Source organism: Montipora foliosa, chromosome 2 (genome assembly GCF_036669935.1).
Source record: "Montipora foliosa isolate CH-2021 chromosome 2, ASM3666993v2, whole genome shotgun sequence".
Taxonomy (NCBI): Eukaryota; Metazoa; Cnidaria; class Anthozoa; order Scleractinia; family Acroporidae; genus Montipora; species Montipora foliosa.
The window spans coordinates 41,503,927-41,519,496 of record NC_090870.1 but is presented as its reverse complement, the minus strand read 5'-3'; the positions used below and the strand labels follow the sequence as shown (position 1 = coordinate 41,519,496).

Sequence of the window (15,570 nt, the reverse complement as noted above, 5' to 3'; positions counted from 1 at the left end):
ATGTAATTGGCACATTGGCTGAGACAGAATTAGGTAAAAAACGAATTGTGGATATTTGTACAGACAAAGGTGACCAAGCCGGGAAGATGTTACCAGCGCTGACAGCAATGTTAGATATGGAGGACAGGGAGACTGTGATGAATGCTGCTGGTACAATGGGAACACTGGTAGGAGCTCATATCTTCACAGGCTGCTATGTGTGAATAGGAGTGTTTTCCGATTTAACAAACAAATCTCACCTTGTTAGTAATAATCAGTATAACCAGTATAACCATCTTTTGTACATGTACTTGTCCATGATGTTGACATCGCAGCTCTTCTTGTGATGTTTTCTATGTATATTTGATTAGCTTTACTTTCTGAAGAAACTTTATTTATTCTCATGACATATATTTGATAATACATGTTTACTCTGTAGCAACATTGAAATGTGAGAGGAGGCTATAGGCTTTATTGATTATAATGGAGAGCTGTGGATGGTATAGGGAAGGGGGTGGCACACGGATAGACTGTAATACGAATTCAATTAGTTTAATTTTTAACTGGCCTGTCTTGTGAATAAATCGCCAAAAAAAGGAAGTCTTCTTGTCATTTTCATGCAGTCTTCGAAACTTATAAAATTAAGGTTACGGTAGACCTTCCTGGTTGCATGTCTGTTGCAAAAATTCTTTTGAACGCGCTTTGTTAGGCACAACAGCAATAAATTATACAGCAATTGAAAGCTATGAAGTGCACTTTCTGTTAAATGTATTTTCTTTTTCAAAATCAAAAAAAGAGCAGGGCCAAAGAAACTTGAGCGACCAATGTCTCTTGGATCAACTTTTATCACATATCAAATTTTAATGCAAAAGGAGCCTTCTGTGTGATGTCATTCACAAGGCCTTTATCGTCAACACCGTGTGGCTTTTTTCAGTATTTCAATTGGTTGCTTAGAAAATGTCTATGATATCAAATATTTACCAATAAAGGTTAAGTCGATAAGGCCACTGCGGGAGTTTAATTAAAAAAAACAGAAATTCCTCACATGGTATATATCGTAGGTTGGTATCTTGGGAATTGGCAGTGCAAATTTCAAGTTAGACAATCTGTTGAATTTCTATACCCTATATATCAATTTGCTTAAAGAGGATACACTTGCTTAAGAATAAACTCGGTTTTTTTCGCTTCCAAAGTTTTACAAGTTTTTCACTCCTTTTGAAATAGCAATTCCCAGGGAGTAAACCAATGTCAATGTCTGAAAAAAATTGATGATTTTTATAACAAACAACACGACTTGAAATTCAAGACCACGGTTATTACATTTCCCTTGGAATACATGACCAAATTCCTTGGGTTGAGAGTTTCTAAATTGGCTTTTCCCGCCATTGCTGACCGAGAAAGATCCATTGAAAATGTGTTTTTGTTTTTTAATAATTCTTGTTTTGTTAAACATTTTGGAGTTTTTTTTTTTTAATGGAGTTTAATTTAATTAACCTATTGACACCCAGGGGTTCCCCATTGACGAGTAAAATCGTCTGGCGTTAGACAGAGTAAAATACTGGCCGGTTTCGGCCGGTTTGGACTTCAAAGGGTTAAGTTAGTATGTTTCGTAATGAAAACTATTATGATTTTCTTTTTAATGGATATTCATTCTTTCTTTATTAATTTGAAGGCAGAAGATGCTAGTTGTCGAATGTGGATGCTGAGAGATGACTGTCTAGATGAGGCTATCTCCAAGCTTACTGACTTACTAGCAGCTAAGGACATGTGTACAGCCAGTAATGCAGCATTAGTCTTAGCCAGGTACCTCCCTTTTTTCAAAGTACACTGTAATAGCAAAGTGTGATCCACTCACTCATATATCATATTCATCCTTAGAGGCCACTGGGTGGGTTGACGTTATTCGGGAAATAATTATCCTTTCTGATTAGTTTCTTGTAGCTAGTTCAGATTTTGTTGGGAAAAAATGTAGACATTGTGGTTATTTACAATTTAGGTTTGTGGGTAATGAAACAGTCAGTAAAAAATGTGGAAGGTTGACTTGGTGCAAGTTGTGGCATATTTCACCAATACCATATCAAATTTATTAAAAGTGCTACTATGATCAAATTTTTATCCTTTTAATTTTTAGGTTTATCTCATAGAGTTCCAGGAAAGATAAGAAACGCCATTCACCATTTGGAAATATCTGCATTGGTTCCGCAGATATTTAAGTTTGAAAAATGTGTACAATATGCAAATAAGAGGCCTGATGATGTCATTCACTCAACCCAATATTATAACATCAAGTATATAAATAGAGGTCTCTCGGTCAATTTGCAGCAGAGACCATTGAAACTTGGTAGGCTAATAGTTCTACAGGCAACACACCTGGTTCCAAGGGCAACTCACTCTCTTCCACTCCTCCAACCTGATTTCAATATCTTTGGTGATCAATCTTAAGCTAGAAAAACATTTAACAAGGCACAAACTCATTATCTAGCATATATTTGTATGCTTGCGTGATTATGCAGATGAGGCACCATTGGCAAATAACAAAATAGAATGCCAAAGGTGGCCAGCAAAGCCTTGAATATCAGGGAGGTCTGGAACCAAGTATGTTGCCATGGTAAAAAAACTGGTATGCTCATATTGTGGACCACATCTACCAGAATCTTACTGCAAAGAATCAAGTATTTCTGATTCAATTTGGCTGAGGTACCTTTTTTCTTCTTATTTGATCAAAATTTGGTTGAGTCTGTGATGTCATCACTTGGCTAATTTGCATATCTCTGGAAAAGAAAGAGATCTTTGAAAATAGTAAACAGCACTCTTCTTGTAATACAGACGACATGTTTATGTCTTAAAATGGCTTACAAAGGAAAGATGCGAATTTTGTCATTATGATAGTAGCACTTCAATATTAAGTTTTGAAATTCAGTGGCTTCCATAGTTCATTGCTGGATTTCCCTTTCAATGATAAATAGTTATCCAGTAGTTAACTTGATAATTACTGATCTCTAGTAGTGCCTAAACGTATAATAATAATAATAATAATAGGGTCTGGATTTTGAGGGGGGATAAAGTTTCTCCTCCATTTTTCCCTTTCCTTCTGTTCTTCTTCCACTTCCTGTCTCTCCTTTCCCTTCCATTCTTCCTTACTGTCTGCATCGATCCTTTTTATTACTACCTATGCACTGCATCACTTACCTTGAGTAATCAGCAATAATATTATTCATGCCACTCCTAGGATTCGAACCCTCAGACCTCCAAGATTACATCTCCTCTGAGTTATTCTAAGCCATCAAATCAGAAACTGAAATCTACTGGACATTTTTCTACCAATGCGTTTTAATAAGATATTTCCAAGCTTTCATGGTTACTATGGTAACCATTTTGTACATGCGTAAATGTTCTCTTTAGCAGCTTAAGGTGTTGTGAAAAAATTCCAGGCAAAGTACTTTGTACCAGATAAGGCATCACAACCTGGCTTTTCTTAAGACCTGCTTCAATCTGCCTTTTATTATCTTGCTCAACTCTCAAGTTTGTGCCTCTTGTTGGAAGTTTGAAGTGTAAACTTTCAAATGGTCACAGCTAACTAATATGCCACAACACTTTTTTTTGTTTGTGGAGGTGTCCCCCTTTTATAAAGACACAAAACAAGAAAAAGTCTTATGGCTTGATACTCCAGTACTGTAACAGCATACATGTGGTGTTTTCTTCTAGGCTAGCTATTGCTGAAGAGGGATGTGCTAGAATTTTAAACCATCGCAACTCAAGTCGTACATTGGTACAACTGTGTAGATCTTTGGGAGCTGATGCAACAGGTAAACAGTTGGGTGTTTTTTATGACTGAGTTCAGTAATTAAATGTGGTGTAGTGTATAAATCATTGAATAACAAAATTAATCAAGGGAAAGTAACCATACTTTCTCCTCATACACAGTTCCCTTAATTTCAAGGCCTAACATCTGGCTGTTTTAAGGTCATATTTTAAAGGAAGCAGTGGCTAGATCATGATTCGAGACATTTTGAAATTTCTTTATCATTTTACAGTGCAATCACTAAGCTGAACTAGCAGAAACAATACTCTTGGAGTGAAGAAGTTGTGGGTGCCAGGCGGGCATTCTGTGGCCTTTTAAAATCATTTTTCTACTTTGTGACAAAAGTGGCCTTTCAATAATTATTGAAATGCTCAGACAGATTTGTGTTCAAGTTGGACAAATTGATGCATAGGTGACTATGGAAATGGTTGAAAGGCAATAATAATTTTATTATTCAAAACACTAATTAATAATCAGTGACACTAACCTTGGATCATTCCACAATCCTACAATGTAATATGGCAATTTATAGTAAATTTTAATTATGTTTCAGGACGTGGAATGAATGCAGCATTTGCTATTGGAAGGTTATGTGATTTTGAAGCAGGATGTAAGAGAATGTTATCTCTGAAAACCTCTAATATAATGGTAAATATTGTGGCTGATGATTACATTTTAATTTATATTTACCTTTTACAGTAGTATGATTACATAGGTGATTATTGAAAATTCTCTGTCCTGATTGGTTGCACTTGAGTGTAAGCAATTTTTTCAAAATGGGCAGAAGCCTTTTTGTTGAGGTGACAGATAAAGAATGTCTTAATTAAGAAAATGCATATTTTTCAAATAATCACCTAGTATGTAATTTTACTAAAACAATAATTATTATTCACCGATATTCGCCTCACCCTTGGCGAATACTTGTTAAGCATTCATATGTTTTGCTATCAAATATAAACAGGGGAAAACAATGGCATGGTTGTTTCAAGAATACAATTCAAGGCTGCTGCCTAAGAAAATTCTTCCGTCGTCCTTCGGGCTTCCAACATTAAAAGTTAGTAGCCCCCCGTACGAAACGAGCAGATCTGCAGCAGATCTGCAACAGATCTGTTTTGACAAAAACAGATCATCTGCAGACTAATTTATCGTCTGCAGAGTCTGTTTTCAGTCTACTGCAGACGCTGAGCTTGAATACACTTCGCGATGTTAAGACTGCAGACGAACAACAGACTAACAACAGATCTGCAGATTATCTGCAGATGATCTGCAACATGTTGAAGCCCAAAAACCGGATCAATAGATCATCATTGTATCGTGACTTCGGTATAAACCTTAGTTGGATCAGTCATTACTGGTGTGTTTTGAGATAAATAAAATAGTTCGATTGTACAGATAAAACGGAAGTCGAAAATTTAAAATGCGTTAGTATAAAGAGGCTTATAAATGGTCAGCCACTTACATACAACGTGTTAGTAAATCAAATGTTACGTCGCTTGAACACTTAAATGAAAGGATAAATACTCTTTCGACCTTAATTTATCCTTATTATATAGCAATTAGGCACCCATACCTGACACATTCTTTCAATAGAATTTAAGAGCAGTACTGCAGGGTGCATTGGTGTCAAATTCTCAGTTCCAAACGCTCAGGGAAAAATATTTGATCGATCGACATATGAGTGTTGATAGAACAACTATACGAAAGTTGAAGTCAACATGTGAATGAATCATAAAAAGTGCAATAAGATGGTTAAATTACTGTACTGTGATTATTTTTCTTGCCTACATCATGAGATGTTTTTCTTATCAGTTGTCGTGATTGACGTGAAGGTCATGCCGACGCTGAAATCGAAAACACTCCGGCGCTCCTCAGATCTGATCACTTTTCTGGACATTCAATAAGCTACGGACCCGTGAGCACTAAAAGGCCGTTTACACGACAGAAAAATTTGGGGCCGGACTCGTCAAAAAAGCGGTACGGACCCATAAATTTTATAAAGAAACACAGGAGTTTTCACTGGGCCATAGGCGCCTATGGCCCTGCAGAAACTCCAGTGTTCCTTTACAAAAGTTATGAGTCCGTACCGCTTTTTTGACCGGTCCGGAACCAAATTTTTCTGTCGTGTAAACGGCCTTAATTAAGGAAGTTTCCCTTCAACTTGTCAGTAAAAACGTTGCGTGATAGCGGTAAAAACGCTTGTGGTATAAACACGATAATCAAGGAGTGACTGAGTTCCGAGGGTCAACTATGGCGCGCCGTTTCGGACAAAAATACTTGTTGTAGAATATCTAATACATCTAGCAAATACATACAACTTATCTTGGGAAATATACAACTTATGGAAAAAAATACATCACTTATTTTGAAAAATATACTACGTACTACCAAAATATACAAGTTGTTGGGCAAATAAACACCTCTGTGTAAAAAGTACGACTTACATGAAAAATGTACCGAAATTCGGAAATATACAACTTGTGTTGTAAAAATAATACTTCGCCTGCGGTGCTTTGGTGAGCTAACTGTCGCAAAAGCCTTGCACCCTAGGCAAGATGGCCGCAAGAAATATGTCGTCTGTCTTGTCGTGTGCGGAGCGTACAGCTTTTCTGGATGTGTTAAACGTAGGAAAATATATATATCACGAATTTCAAAGGGGATTTTTTGTAGCTGATAGCGTAACAATTGAAAGACTGCGAGATCGTTGCCTAGAATTCGTTATGTCCCTTCTCGTTGTCTCAAGACCACTGGAATCTCAGCAAAATATTATGGATGACATCCTTCTAGCAGTTATCGAATTCCAAACACTTATTCAACGCTTAGAAGAACGACTTAGCTTCATTGATAAAAGAGAAGTCCATTATTCATGTCCAACCATGTCATCAAAGAGAAGAGGGCGACCAACCCTGGTAATTCCAGAAGAACAACTGGATGGGTTAAGATCACTTGGGTTTTCATGGTCTGGTATAGCTAAAATGTTGGGTGTATCAGAAAAAACTATAAGGCGCAGAAGAGACAGTTACAGTATGGCTTCTTCTCACGGGAACTTTTCTCTGAAATAAGTGATGACGAGGTTGATAATGTAGTTGAACATGTCCTGCAAATGTCACCAAATTCTGGTGAAAAGATGATCATGGGCTGGTTTAGAGGAAGAGGAATCCGTGTCCAAAGGTGGAGACTTAGACAATCAATAATGCGGGTGGACCCAGTCGGCAGAGAACTCAGGCAAAGAACTGTAACTAAGAGACGAGTTTACTCTGTACCAACTCCAAATTCTTTGTGGTAAGAAATTAACTACAGGCATAAAATATTTTATTACTCTAACTGTCTCTTCTGCACCTTATAGTTTTTTCTGATACACCCAACATTTTAGCTATACCAGACCATGAAAACCCAAGTGATCTTAACCCATCCAGTTGTTCTTCTGGAATTACCAGGGTTGGTCGCCCTCTTCTCTTTGATGACATGGTTGGACATGAATAATGGACTTCTCTTTTATCAATGAAGCTAAGTCGTTCTTCTAAGCGTTGAATAAGTGTTTGGAATTCGATAACTGCTAGAAGGATGTCATCCATAACATTTTGCTGAGATTCCAGTGGTCTTGAGACAACGAGAAGGGACATAACGAATTCTAGGCAACGATCTCGCAGTCTTTCAATTGTTACGCTATCAGCTACAAAAAATCCCCTTTGAAATTCATGATATATATATTGTCTTACGTTTAACACATCCAGAAAAGCTGTACGCTCCGCACACGACAAGACAGACTACATATTTCTTGCGGCCATCTTGCCTAGGGTGCAAGGCTTTTGCGACAGTTAGCTGACCAAAACACCGCGGGCGAAGTATTATTTTTACAACACAAGTTGTATATTTCCGAATTTCGGTACATTTTTCATGTAAGTCGCACTTTTTACACAGAGGTGTTTATTTGCCCAACAAGTTGTATATTTTGGTAGTAAGTAGTATATTTTTCACAATAAGTGATATATTTTTTTCTATAAGTTGTATATTTCCCAAGATAAGTTGTATGTATTTGCTATATGTATTAGATATTCTACAACAAGTATTTTTGTCCGAAACGGCGCGCCACATTTTCTGCCTATATAAGGAACCTTGGACTGGGGGAGCTGTCACTCGTACTCGGTTTATTCGAGACCTCGACCCGTTAACATCGTAGACCAAGGATCACGGCTAGCGACTTGCAGATGATTTTAGACGAAGACAAGGGTAAAAAAATGCTTGGATCTACTGCAGCAAAACGAGTGAGGGTGAGTACAACGATCATTTACTTAGCCTGCGTAGCATGGCGGTTTTGTCGAGCCGGGCGGTTTTTCTGCCCTTGTCCGCCTTTATGACTTAGCAACCAAAACCGCTCATGCTACGCAGGCTATCATTGACTAAGAATGCTTGAGCCGAATTATATTTTTGTCAAGTTATTCATTTTAATTCACCGTTTTGTGCCTTGTCTGAAAACCTTTTTGCTTTTGCTTTTTTATTGTAGTTAACTGTTGAGATACCGGAGCATCAAGAGGGTGATATTCTCTGTCTTCTTAGGCAGCAAGAAAACTGTAAAGTTGTTTCCATAAGACCAGTACAATCTGGAGAAGGTAAATGCTATTTATCACGATTTTCCTTCCTGTTTTGTTAGATTTTATTTCGTCTTTTAATTTACCTACCCGTATCCTCTTCGCACTGTGTGCGCGAGGGAGTTTTCTTTAATTCTTTGGTAAAGGATTCCAGTTACCTTCCGTTCTTCTCCTTAGCTACATTATTTATTTCACTATTATTTCCGAAAAGCGCGCCACCTTTGCAACGAATATCACTTTGAAACTTGATGCCCTTTAGTCTGAGGTTATGTCATCCTTGATCCTGTTTCCGGCAAAATCTAATTACTCATTCATTTTATCGCATGTATGGAGGTTTTCCCATCGGAATATATATAAATTGACTACTATAGCAATACCGTAAATGTACACTGAGTCTGATGCTCAGAGACTGGACAAAATGCCTATACAGAACATCGCACTTCTAGCAGCAAGAATTTAAAAAAAAAACACAGCAGATTCCTAATACAGTATTTCCACTGTGGTTGCACAATTCTGCCAGTTTCTTGCTGTTCGTCCATAAGAAAATAATGTTTCCATCATTTATTTCCAGGCCGCAAACGTTTTGCCGTGCCGCAAGAAGATGGTCCTACGCCACCAACACCCTGTTCGTCTCTTCCCAAGAAATAAGACGTCGGGCGAACTCGCGCCTCCAGCAGAACAGCCACCTACCTACAGCTGAATCTGGAAGAATCGAAAAACATGAAATGGCTGTTCGGACTTGTAATTTCTGCCTGCAGACGCCGTGTATCAGTGTTGCGGTGCGGCGATGATAACGAATCACACCAAACACCGCAAAAATTACAAGTGGTTCTGGAGAACTCTGAAAGACTGTGGGCAGTATCTAGTTTACTCGATCTCGTTTCTGTAAATAACCTGCCAAGCAAACCAAAAAAAAAAACAAAGCATGCAAAGCCTAGCCTGCTAGCAAGTTCCCTCGTTGCTCGCAGTCTACGCGAGGCTTAGATTCTTGAAAGCAGTGGTTGCTACTCGAGGGTTTTTTTAATTCATTTGGAATGCGTTGAAAATGTCACGCTAAGAAAATACTTTAAATTCCTGCTGGTGATATTATTTTGCGTATCTATCAGCATTAATAGTTTACTTTTGATGAATAACAGACCGAATTCCTCTCTCTGTCTTTTAAATAAACGTTGTTTGATTGGTGCATTTTGTGGGCTTTTTTTAAACCGGATAGGCTGATTTCGTCTGCAGAGCGTCTGCAAATTTGCAGACTTGTTGCAGATCATCGCTGCAGACGCTCTGCAGACATTCTGCAGATATTCTGCAGACATTCTGCAGACATTCTGCAGATGATCTGCAGATAATCTGTAGATCATCTGTAGATTGTCTGCAGATCTGCTACAGATGTGCCAGCAGATCTGTAGCAGACTATAAACAGATCTGCTCGTTCCGTACGGGGGCCGAGTCATTTTTTCAAGAGCCCAGAATTAATTAATTAAAAGTGAGGATGAATCACCTTGTGATAAGTTAGGCGCCCGTTTGGACTACTCGTTCAGAAATTTGGTCGCCCACGCGCGCAAATAAGGCACCCCAGGCGACCGGGCGACCGTTAGGCAGCAGCCTTGCAATGCAACATAGTTCACACTCAAAGCTCAACACCTCTTTCTTTTCTATTGGACTCACAGTATGTTTCTTTAAGTGCTATAAACAGAATGAAATCAAAATAGTAATAATAAAAGTTAAAAAAGTTTTACAAACTCGGAGCTAAAAGTTAAAACTTATGAAATATTTCGTCCGTTTTCAACCGGACTTCATCAGTCAATGATGTGAATGTTAAAAAGATGAATTTTAAAAAGGTTTTTTAACGTCTCTTGGGGGTTAGAATTGTGTCATAGATGGCTGCTAATTCGTAACCATTGTCTCTGTTTAACGCCGGTTTCGTAAGTTTAATTTGAATAGCTTCTTTTATCCTGCGTTTGAAGGTGTTAACTTCGGTTGATAGTACTTTTGTCTTATTTGGGTTCACCGAGTGGCCCTCCAGGCGACAATGCTCGTGAATAGCTGATGAACTTCTTGATTGGTGTTCTTTTACCCTGATTTCCAGAGAGCGGGCCGTTTCGCCAACGTACTCCTTCTTACACTTCTCACAATGGATCTGGTACACAGTACCGCATTTCTTGAGATTGACAGTTGTGTCCTTGACACGTACCAATTGTGATCTTAGAGAATTGACGGGTTTATGAATAAGTGTAACCTCATGTGACTTGAAAGCTCTTTGCAGGCGTTCCGAGATTCCTTTGATGTATGGCGTTGATGCATAGATTTTCTTCTCGTTTTGAGGCTCTTCGGTATCCTCTGTTGTAGATTTTGGATGTGGTATTGTTAGCATCCATTCTGGATAGTTATTCATTTTTAGAGCTTGCTTGACGTGCTGTGTTTCTCTAGTTCTGTCATCGTTTTCCGTAACCAAGGTCTGAGCTCTCAACATCAGGGTGTTAACCACAGCTCTTTTGTGTTGTAGATGATGGTTTGATTGGAAGTTTAGGTACTGGTCCGTGTGCGTAGGTTTGCGGTACACGGAGATCTTGGTAGAACCATCTTGGTTAATACTCACACAGGTATCAAGGAAAGGAATCCTGCCATCCTTTTCTTGTTCCGAAGTGAACTGGATATGTTGGTCAATGGAGTTTAGATGTTCTGAGAAGGAATCGACGGCGTTTTCGTGAATCTTGGCCATCGTGTCATCCACATATCGATACCACATAGTTGGAGGGGTGGGGGCGGTGTCCAGAGCTCTGCTCTCGAACTGTTCCATGTAGAGATTGGCCACTACAGGGGAAATTGGAGACCCCATGGCGGCTCCTTTCTTTTGTTTGTAGAATTCACCCTGGAATGTGAAGTATGTGCTCGAGAGGCACATCTCTAGTAGAACAGATAATTGGGCGATGTCTAACGGGCATCTATCCGGTAAGCTCTGGTCACTTTCCAGTTTGGCTCTGACAACTGGAATGGCTTCATTGATCGGAATGCTGGTAAACAGTGAGGAAACATCGTATGAAACGAGTTTCTGTCCAGGGGGTACTTCAAGTTCTGCAATCTTGTTGACAAAGTCTTCACTGTTGACGATGTGATGACTGTTGAGGCCAACAAGAGGTTTCATAATCTTAGCAAGGAACTTGGCAGTATCATACATCACGCTACCAATGCTCGAAACTATTGGCCGTAGCGGTACGTCTTTCTTGTGAATCTTGGGTAGCCCGTAGAACTTTGGGACATTCTCTGCTGTGGGGTACAGTTGATTGTAAAGATAATTAGGGATTCTCTTTTCTTTGCGCCACTCCTTCAAGGTTTGAATGAGTTTGTTTTTGATGGCTCTGGTTGGGTCAGATGTCAGTTTTTCATACGTATTGGTATCGTCTAGAAGAGCCTTCACCTTGTTGTGATAATCTTGTTTGTTTAGGATTACCGTAGTGCGCCCTTTGTCCGCTGGTAAGATTACAATTGAATCGTCTTTCGCCAGAGCCTTAATGGCTTCCCTTTCAGCTCTGCTGATGTTTGATCTTGGGGGTTTGCTCTTGCTTACGATTTTAACTACTTCATTTCTCAGGCTCTCGGCTTGGCTTTTATCTTTTAGTTGATTACAGGCCAGTTCAGTGGCTGCCACGATCTCATCAACTGGGATCTTTGATGGAGTTACGCTAAAATTCAGACCTTTCATGAGAACCGAGCGTTCACTATCGGAAAGAGGGCGGTCAGAGAGATTCATAACCCACTTTGTCTGAGGCAAAAGTTTGACCGCCTACTGAGTAAAGAAGAAACTCGATCACCGACGACAAACATTGGAGATACCAACATTGATCAGACAAAGTGGGTTATGAATCTCTCTGACCGCCCTCTTTCCGATAGTGAACGCTCGGTTCTCATGAAAGGTCTGAATTTTAGCGTAACTCCATCAAAGATCCCAGTTGATGAGATCGTGGCAGCCACTGAACTGGCCTGTAATCAACTAAAAGATAAAAGCCAAGCCGAGAGCCTGAGAAATGAAGTAGTTAAAATCGTAAGCAAGAGCAAACCCCCAAGATCAAACATCAGCAGAGCTGAAAGGGAAGCCATTAAGGCTCTGGCGAAAGACGATTCAATTGTAATCTTACCAGCGGACAAAGGGCGCACTACGGTAATCCTAAACAAACAAGATTATCACAACAAGGTGAAGGCTCTTCTAGACGATACCAATACGTATGAAAAACTGACATCTGACCCAACCAGAGCCATCAAAAACAAACTCATTCAAACCTTGAAGGAGTGGCGCAAAGAAAAGAGAATCCCTAATTATCTTTACAATCAACTGTACCCCACAGCAGAGAATGTCCCAAAGTTCTACGGGCTACCCAAGATTCACAAGAAAGACGTACCGCTACGGCCAATAGTTTCGAGCATTGGTAGCGTGATGTATGATACTGCCAAGTTCCTTGCTAAGATTATGAAACCTCTTGTTGGCCTCAACAGTCATCACATCGTCAACAGTGAAGACTTTGTCAACAAGATTGCAGAACTTGAAGTACCCCCTGGACAGAAACTCGTTTCATACGATGTTTCCTCACTGTTTACCAGCATTCCGATCAATGAAGCCATTCCAGTTGTCAGAGCCAAACTGGAAAGTGACCAGAGCTTACCGGATAGATGCCCGTTAGACATCGCCCAATTATCTGTTCTACTAGAGATGTGCCTCTCGAGCACATACTTCACATTCCAGGGTGAATTCTACAAACAAAAGAAAGGAGCCGCCATGGGGTCTCCAATTTCCCCTGTAGTGGCCAATCTCTACATGGAACAGTTCGAGAGCAGAGCTCTGGACACCGCCCCCACCCCTCCAACTATGTGGTATCGATATGTGGATGACATGATGGCCAAGATTCACGAAAACGCCGTCGATTCCTTCTCAGAACATCTAAACTCCATTGACCAACATATCCAGTTCACTTCGGAACAAGAAAAGGATGGCAGGATTCCTTTCCTTGATACCTGTGTGAGTATTAACCAAGATGGTTCTACCAAGATCTCCGTGTACCGCAAACCTACGCACACGGACCAGTACCTAAACTTCCAATCAAACCATCATCTACAACACAAAAGAGCTGTGGTTAACACCCTGATGTTGAGAGCTCAGACCTTGGTTACGGAAAACGATGACAGAACTAGAGAAACACAGCACGTCAAGCAAGCTCTAAAAATGAATAACTATCCAGAATGGATGCTAACAATACCACATCCAAAATCTACAACAGAGGATACCGAAGAGCCTCAAAACGAGAAGAAAATCTATGCATCAACGCCATACATCAAAGGAATCTCGGAACGCCTGCAAAGAGCTTTCAAGTCACATGAGGTTACACTTATTCATAAACCCGTCAATTCTCTAAGATCACAATTGGTACGTGTCAAGGACACAACTGTCAATCTCAAGAAATGCGGTACTGTGTACCAGATCCATTGTGAGAAGTGTAAGAAGGAGTACGTTGGCGAAACGGCCCGCTCTCTGGAAATCAGGGTAAAAGAACACCAATCAAGAAGTTCATCAGCTATTCACGAGCATTGTCGCCTGGAGGGCCACTCGGTGAACCCAAATAAGACAAAAGTACTATCAACCGAAGTTAACACCTTCAAACGCAGGATAAAAGAAGCTATTCAAATTAAACTTACGAAACCGGCGTTAAACAGAGACAATGGTTACGAATTAGCAGCCATCTATGACACAATTCTAACCCCCAAGAGACGTTAAAAAACCTTTTTAAAATTCATCTTTTTAACATTCACATCATTGACTGATGAAGTCCGGTTGAAAACGGACGAAATATTTCATAAGTTTTAACTTTTAGCTCCGAGTTTGTAAAACTTTTTTAACTTTTATTATGCTTCCGGAGCAGGAAACAAATGTTTTTAATTGTAAAATAGTAATACTTTTTATTAACAGATTAACTCACTTATTGACATGCTTCATTCTGGTGACTCTGGCTGTTGCAAGAATGCCTGTTTTGCCTTAAGCTGCATTGCATCCCTAGCTCAAGGACATTGCCGACTTTTGGAACATAGCGATATCAACAGTGTAGTGGAAGTGCTTTGTACTCTCTTGGGTTACAAAGATGAAGAGAGCATATGGTTTTCATCAATGTAAGTCCTCTTATTGGAATACTCATCCTAACTGAAAGCCCGGGGTAAGGGGGGGGGGGGGATGGGACTCCCATATGAAACAGATGGGGGTGCTCGTTGTCTTGCTTAGGGGTGTAAATTTGGGATTTTGGTCTCGGTTAGGGTGTTCCGGGCAAAGCGCCAATATTTTAAGCCGCCAAGGTCTTGTTTAGGGCTCCGCGAAGAAACACAGAATTACGCAAAGAGAAACAGAAGTCAAATTTTCTTTTTAACTTGTTTTTAGGGGTCAAAATTTGCTTAAGCCACGCCCAGATTGGTCTCCTTTAGGGGTCACAAAAAGCTTGAGCCACGCCCAGATGGTCTCCTTTAGGGGTTAAATTCAAAATTTCTGACTAGCATCCCCATCTTTTCCATATGGGAGTCCCCCCCCCCCTCCCCCCGGGCCTGAAAGGTTCTGGGTAGAATATAAATATTGTTTTGGTCTTTGTACCAGTTTTTGTAAACTAGTTTGTGGTCTGGTTTGCTTTGATGTCCATTAAGTGCTCTGTCTGGTTTCTTACATGTATGCCATACAAGCTTGTCTTTTGTAATAGTTTAATACACTGGGTGAATGCTCTGTGTCAAAGGCAGTTGAAAACACAACCACAATCTTTCTTGTTCCTTAAAAAGTAATTCATCGAATGCTTCAATTATAGTCCCCTGAGTAACCCCATGCTTTATAATTTGCACATAAAACAGTAAACTAAAAGCATGTTAACGTTTTTGCGGGCTGAAATAATATTATTGCTTATAACTTTCCAGCTCTTAAGTGCACTGATCATTCTTGCTTTTATGGCACTTAACTCTGTATCTTGTTTCATTGTAGGATGCTCCATACCCTTGCCTGCCAGAAGAGTGGTTGTCTTTACTTGAGGACACAGCCAAAGGTGAAACAATCATTACAGGTGAGTACAGTCCATTGAAAGCTGATCCAGCAAAAACAAACTCAACTACTTTAAGGTAATTCCCTTGAAGTTGTTCTACTATCAAACTTTTTTGGAAACTTGGCATAATTAACATTCATGATATGAACATTTA

The 15,570-nt window shown here is 39.7% G+C and overlaps 1 protein-coding gene and 1 long non-coding RNA gene across 4 annotated transcripts in view; both read left to right on the top strand.

The window, feature by feature from the left end:
• The window catches only part of LOC137993113 (uncharacterized), a 51,775-nt gene that overhangs the window by 8,173 nt on the left and 28,032 nt on the right, over positions 1 to 15,570 (top strand). For all 3 annotated transcript variants that reach the window (XM_068838790.1, XM_068838792.1, XM_068838791.1), the window contains exons 2-7: positions 1 to 167; positions 1,652 to 1,782; positions 3,685 to 3,785; positions 4,335 to 4,429; positions 14,318 to 14,514; positions 15,359 to 15,437. The exon at positions 1 to 167 is cut by the window's left edge and continues 20 nt beyond it. In XM_068838790.1, the coding sequence (XP_068694891.1) occupies positions 1 to 167; positions 1,652 to 1,782; positions 3,685 to 3,785; positions 4,335 to 4,429; positions 14,318 to 14,514; positions 15,359 to 15,437 (770 nt within the window). The remainder of the gene's footprint in view (positions 168 to 1,651; positions 1,783 to 3,684; positions 3,786 to 4,334; positions 4,430 to 14,317; positions 14,515 to 15,358; positions 15,438 to 15,570) is intronic.
• On the top strand, positions 7,900 to 9,798 carry LOC137993117 (uncharacterized). Its single transcript, XR_011121811.1, has 3 exons — positions 7,900 to 8,049; positions 8,283 to 8,388; positions 8,939 to 9,798. It is a non-coding gene; the product is annotated as an uncharacterized lncRNA (long non-coding RNA).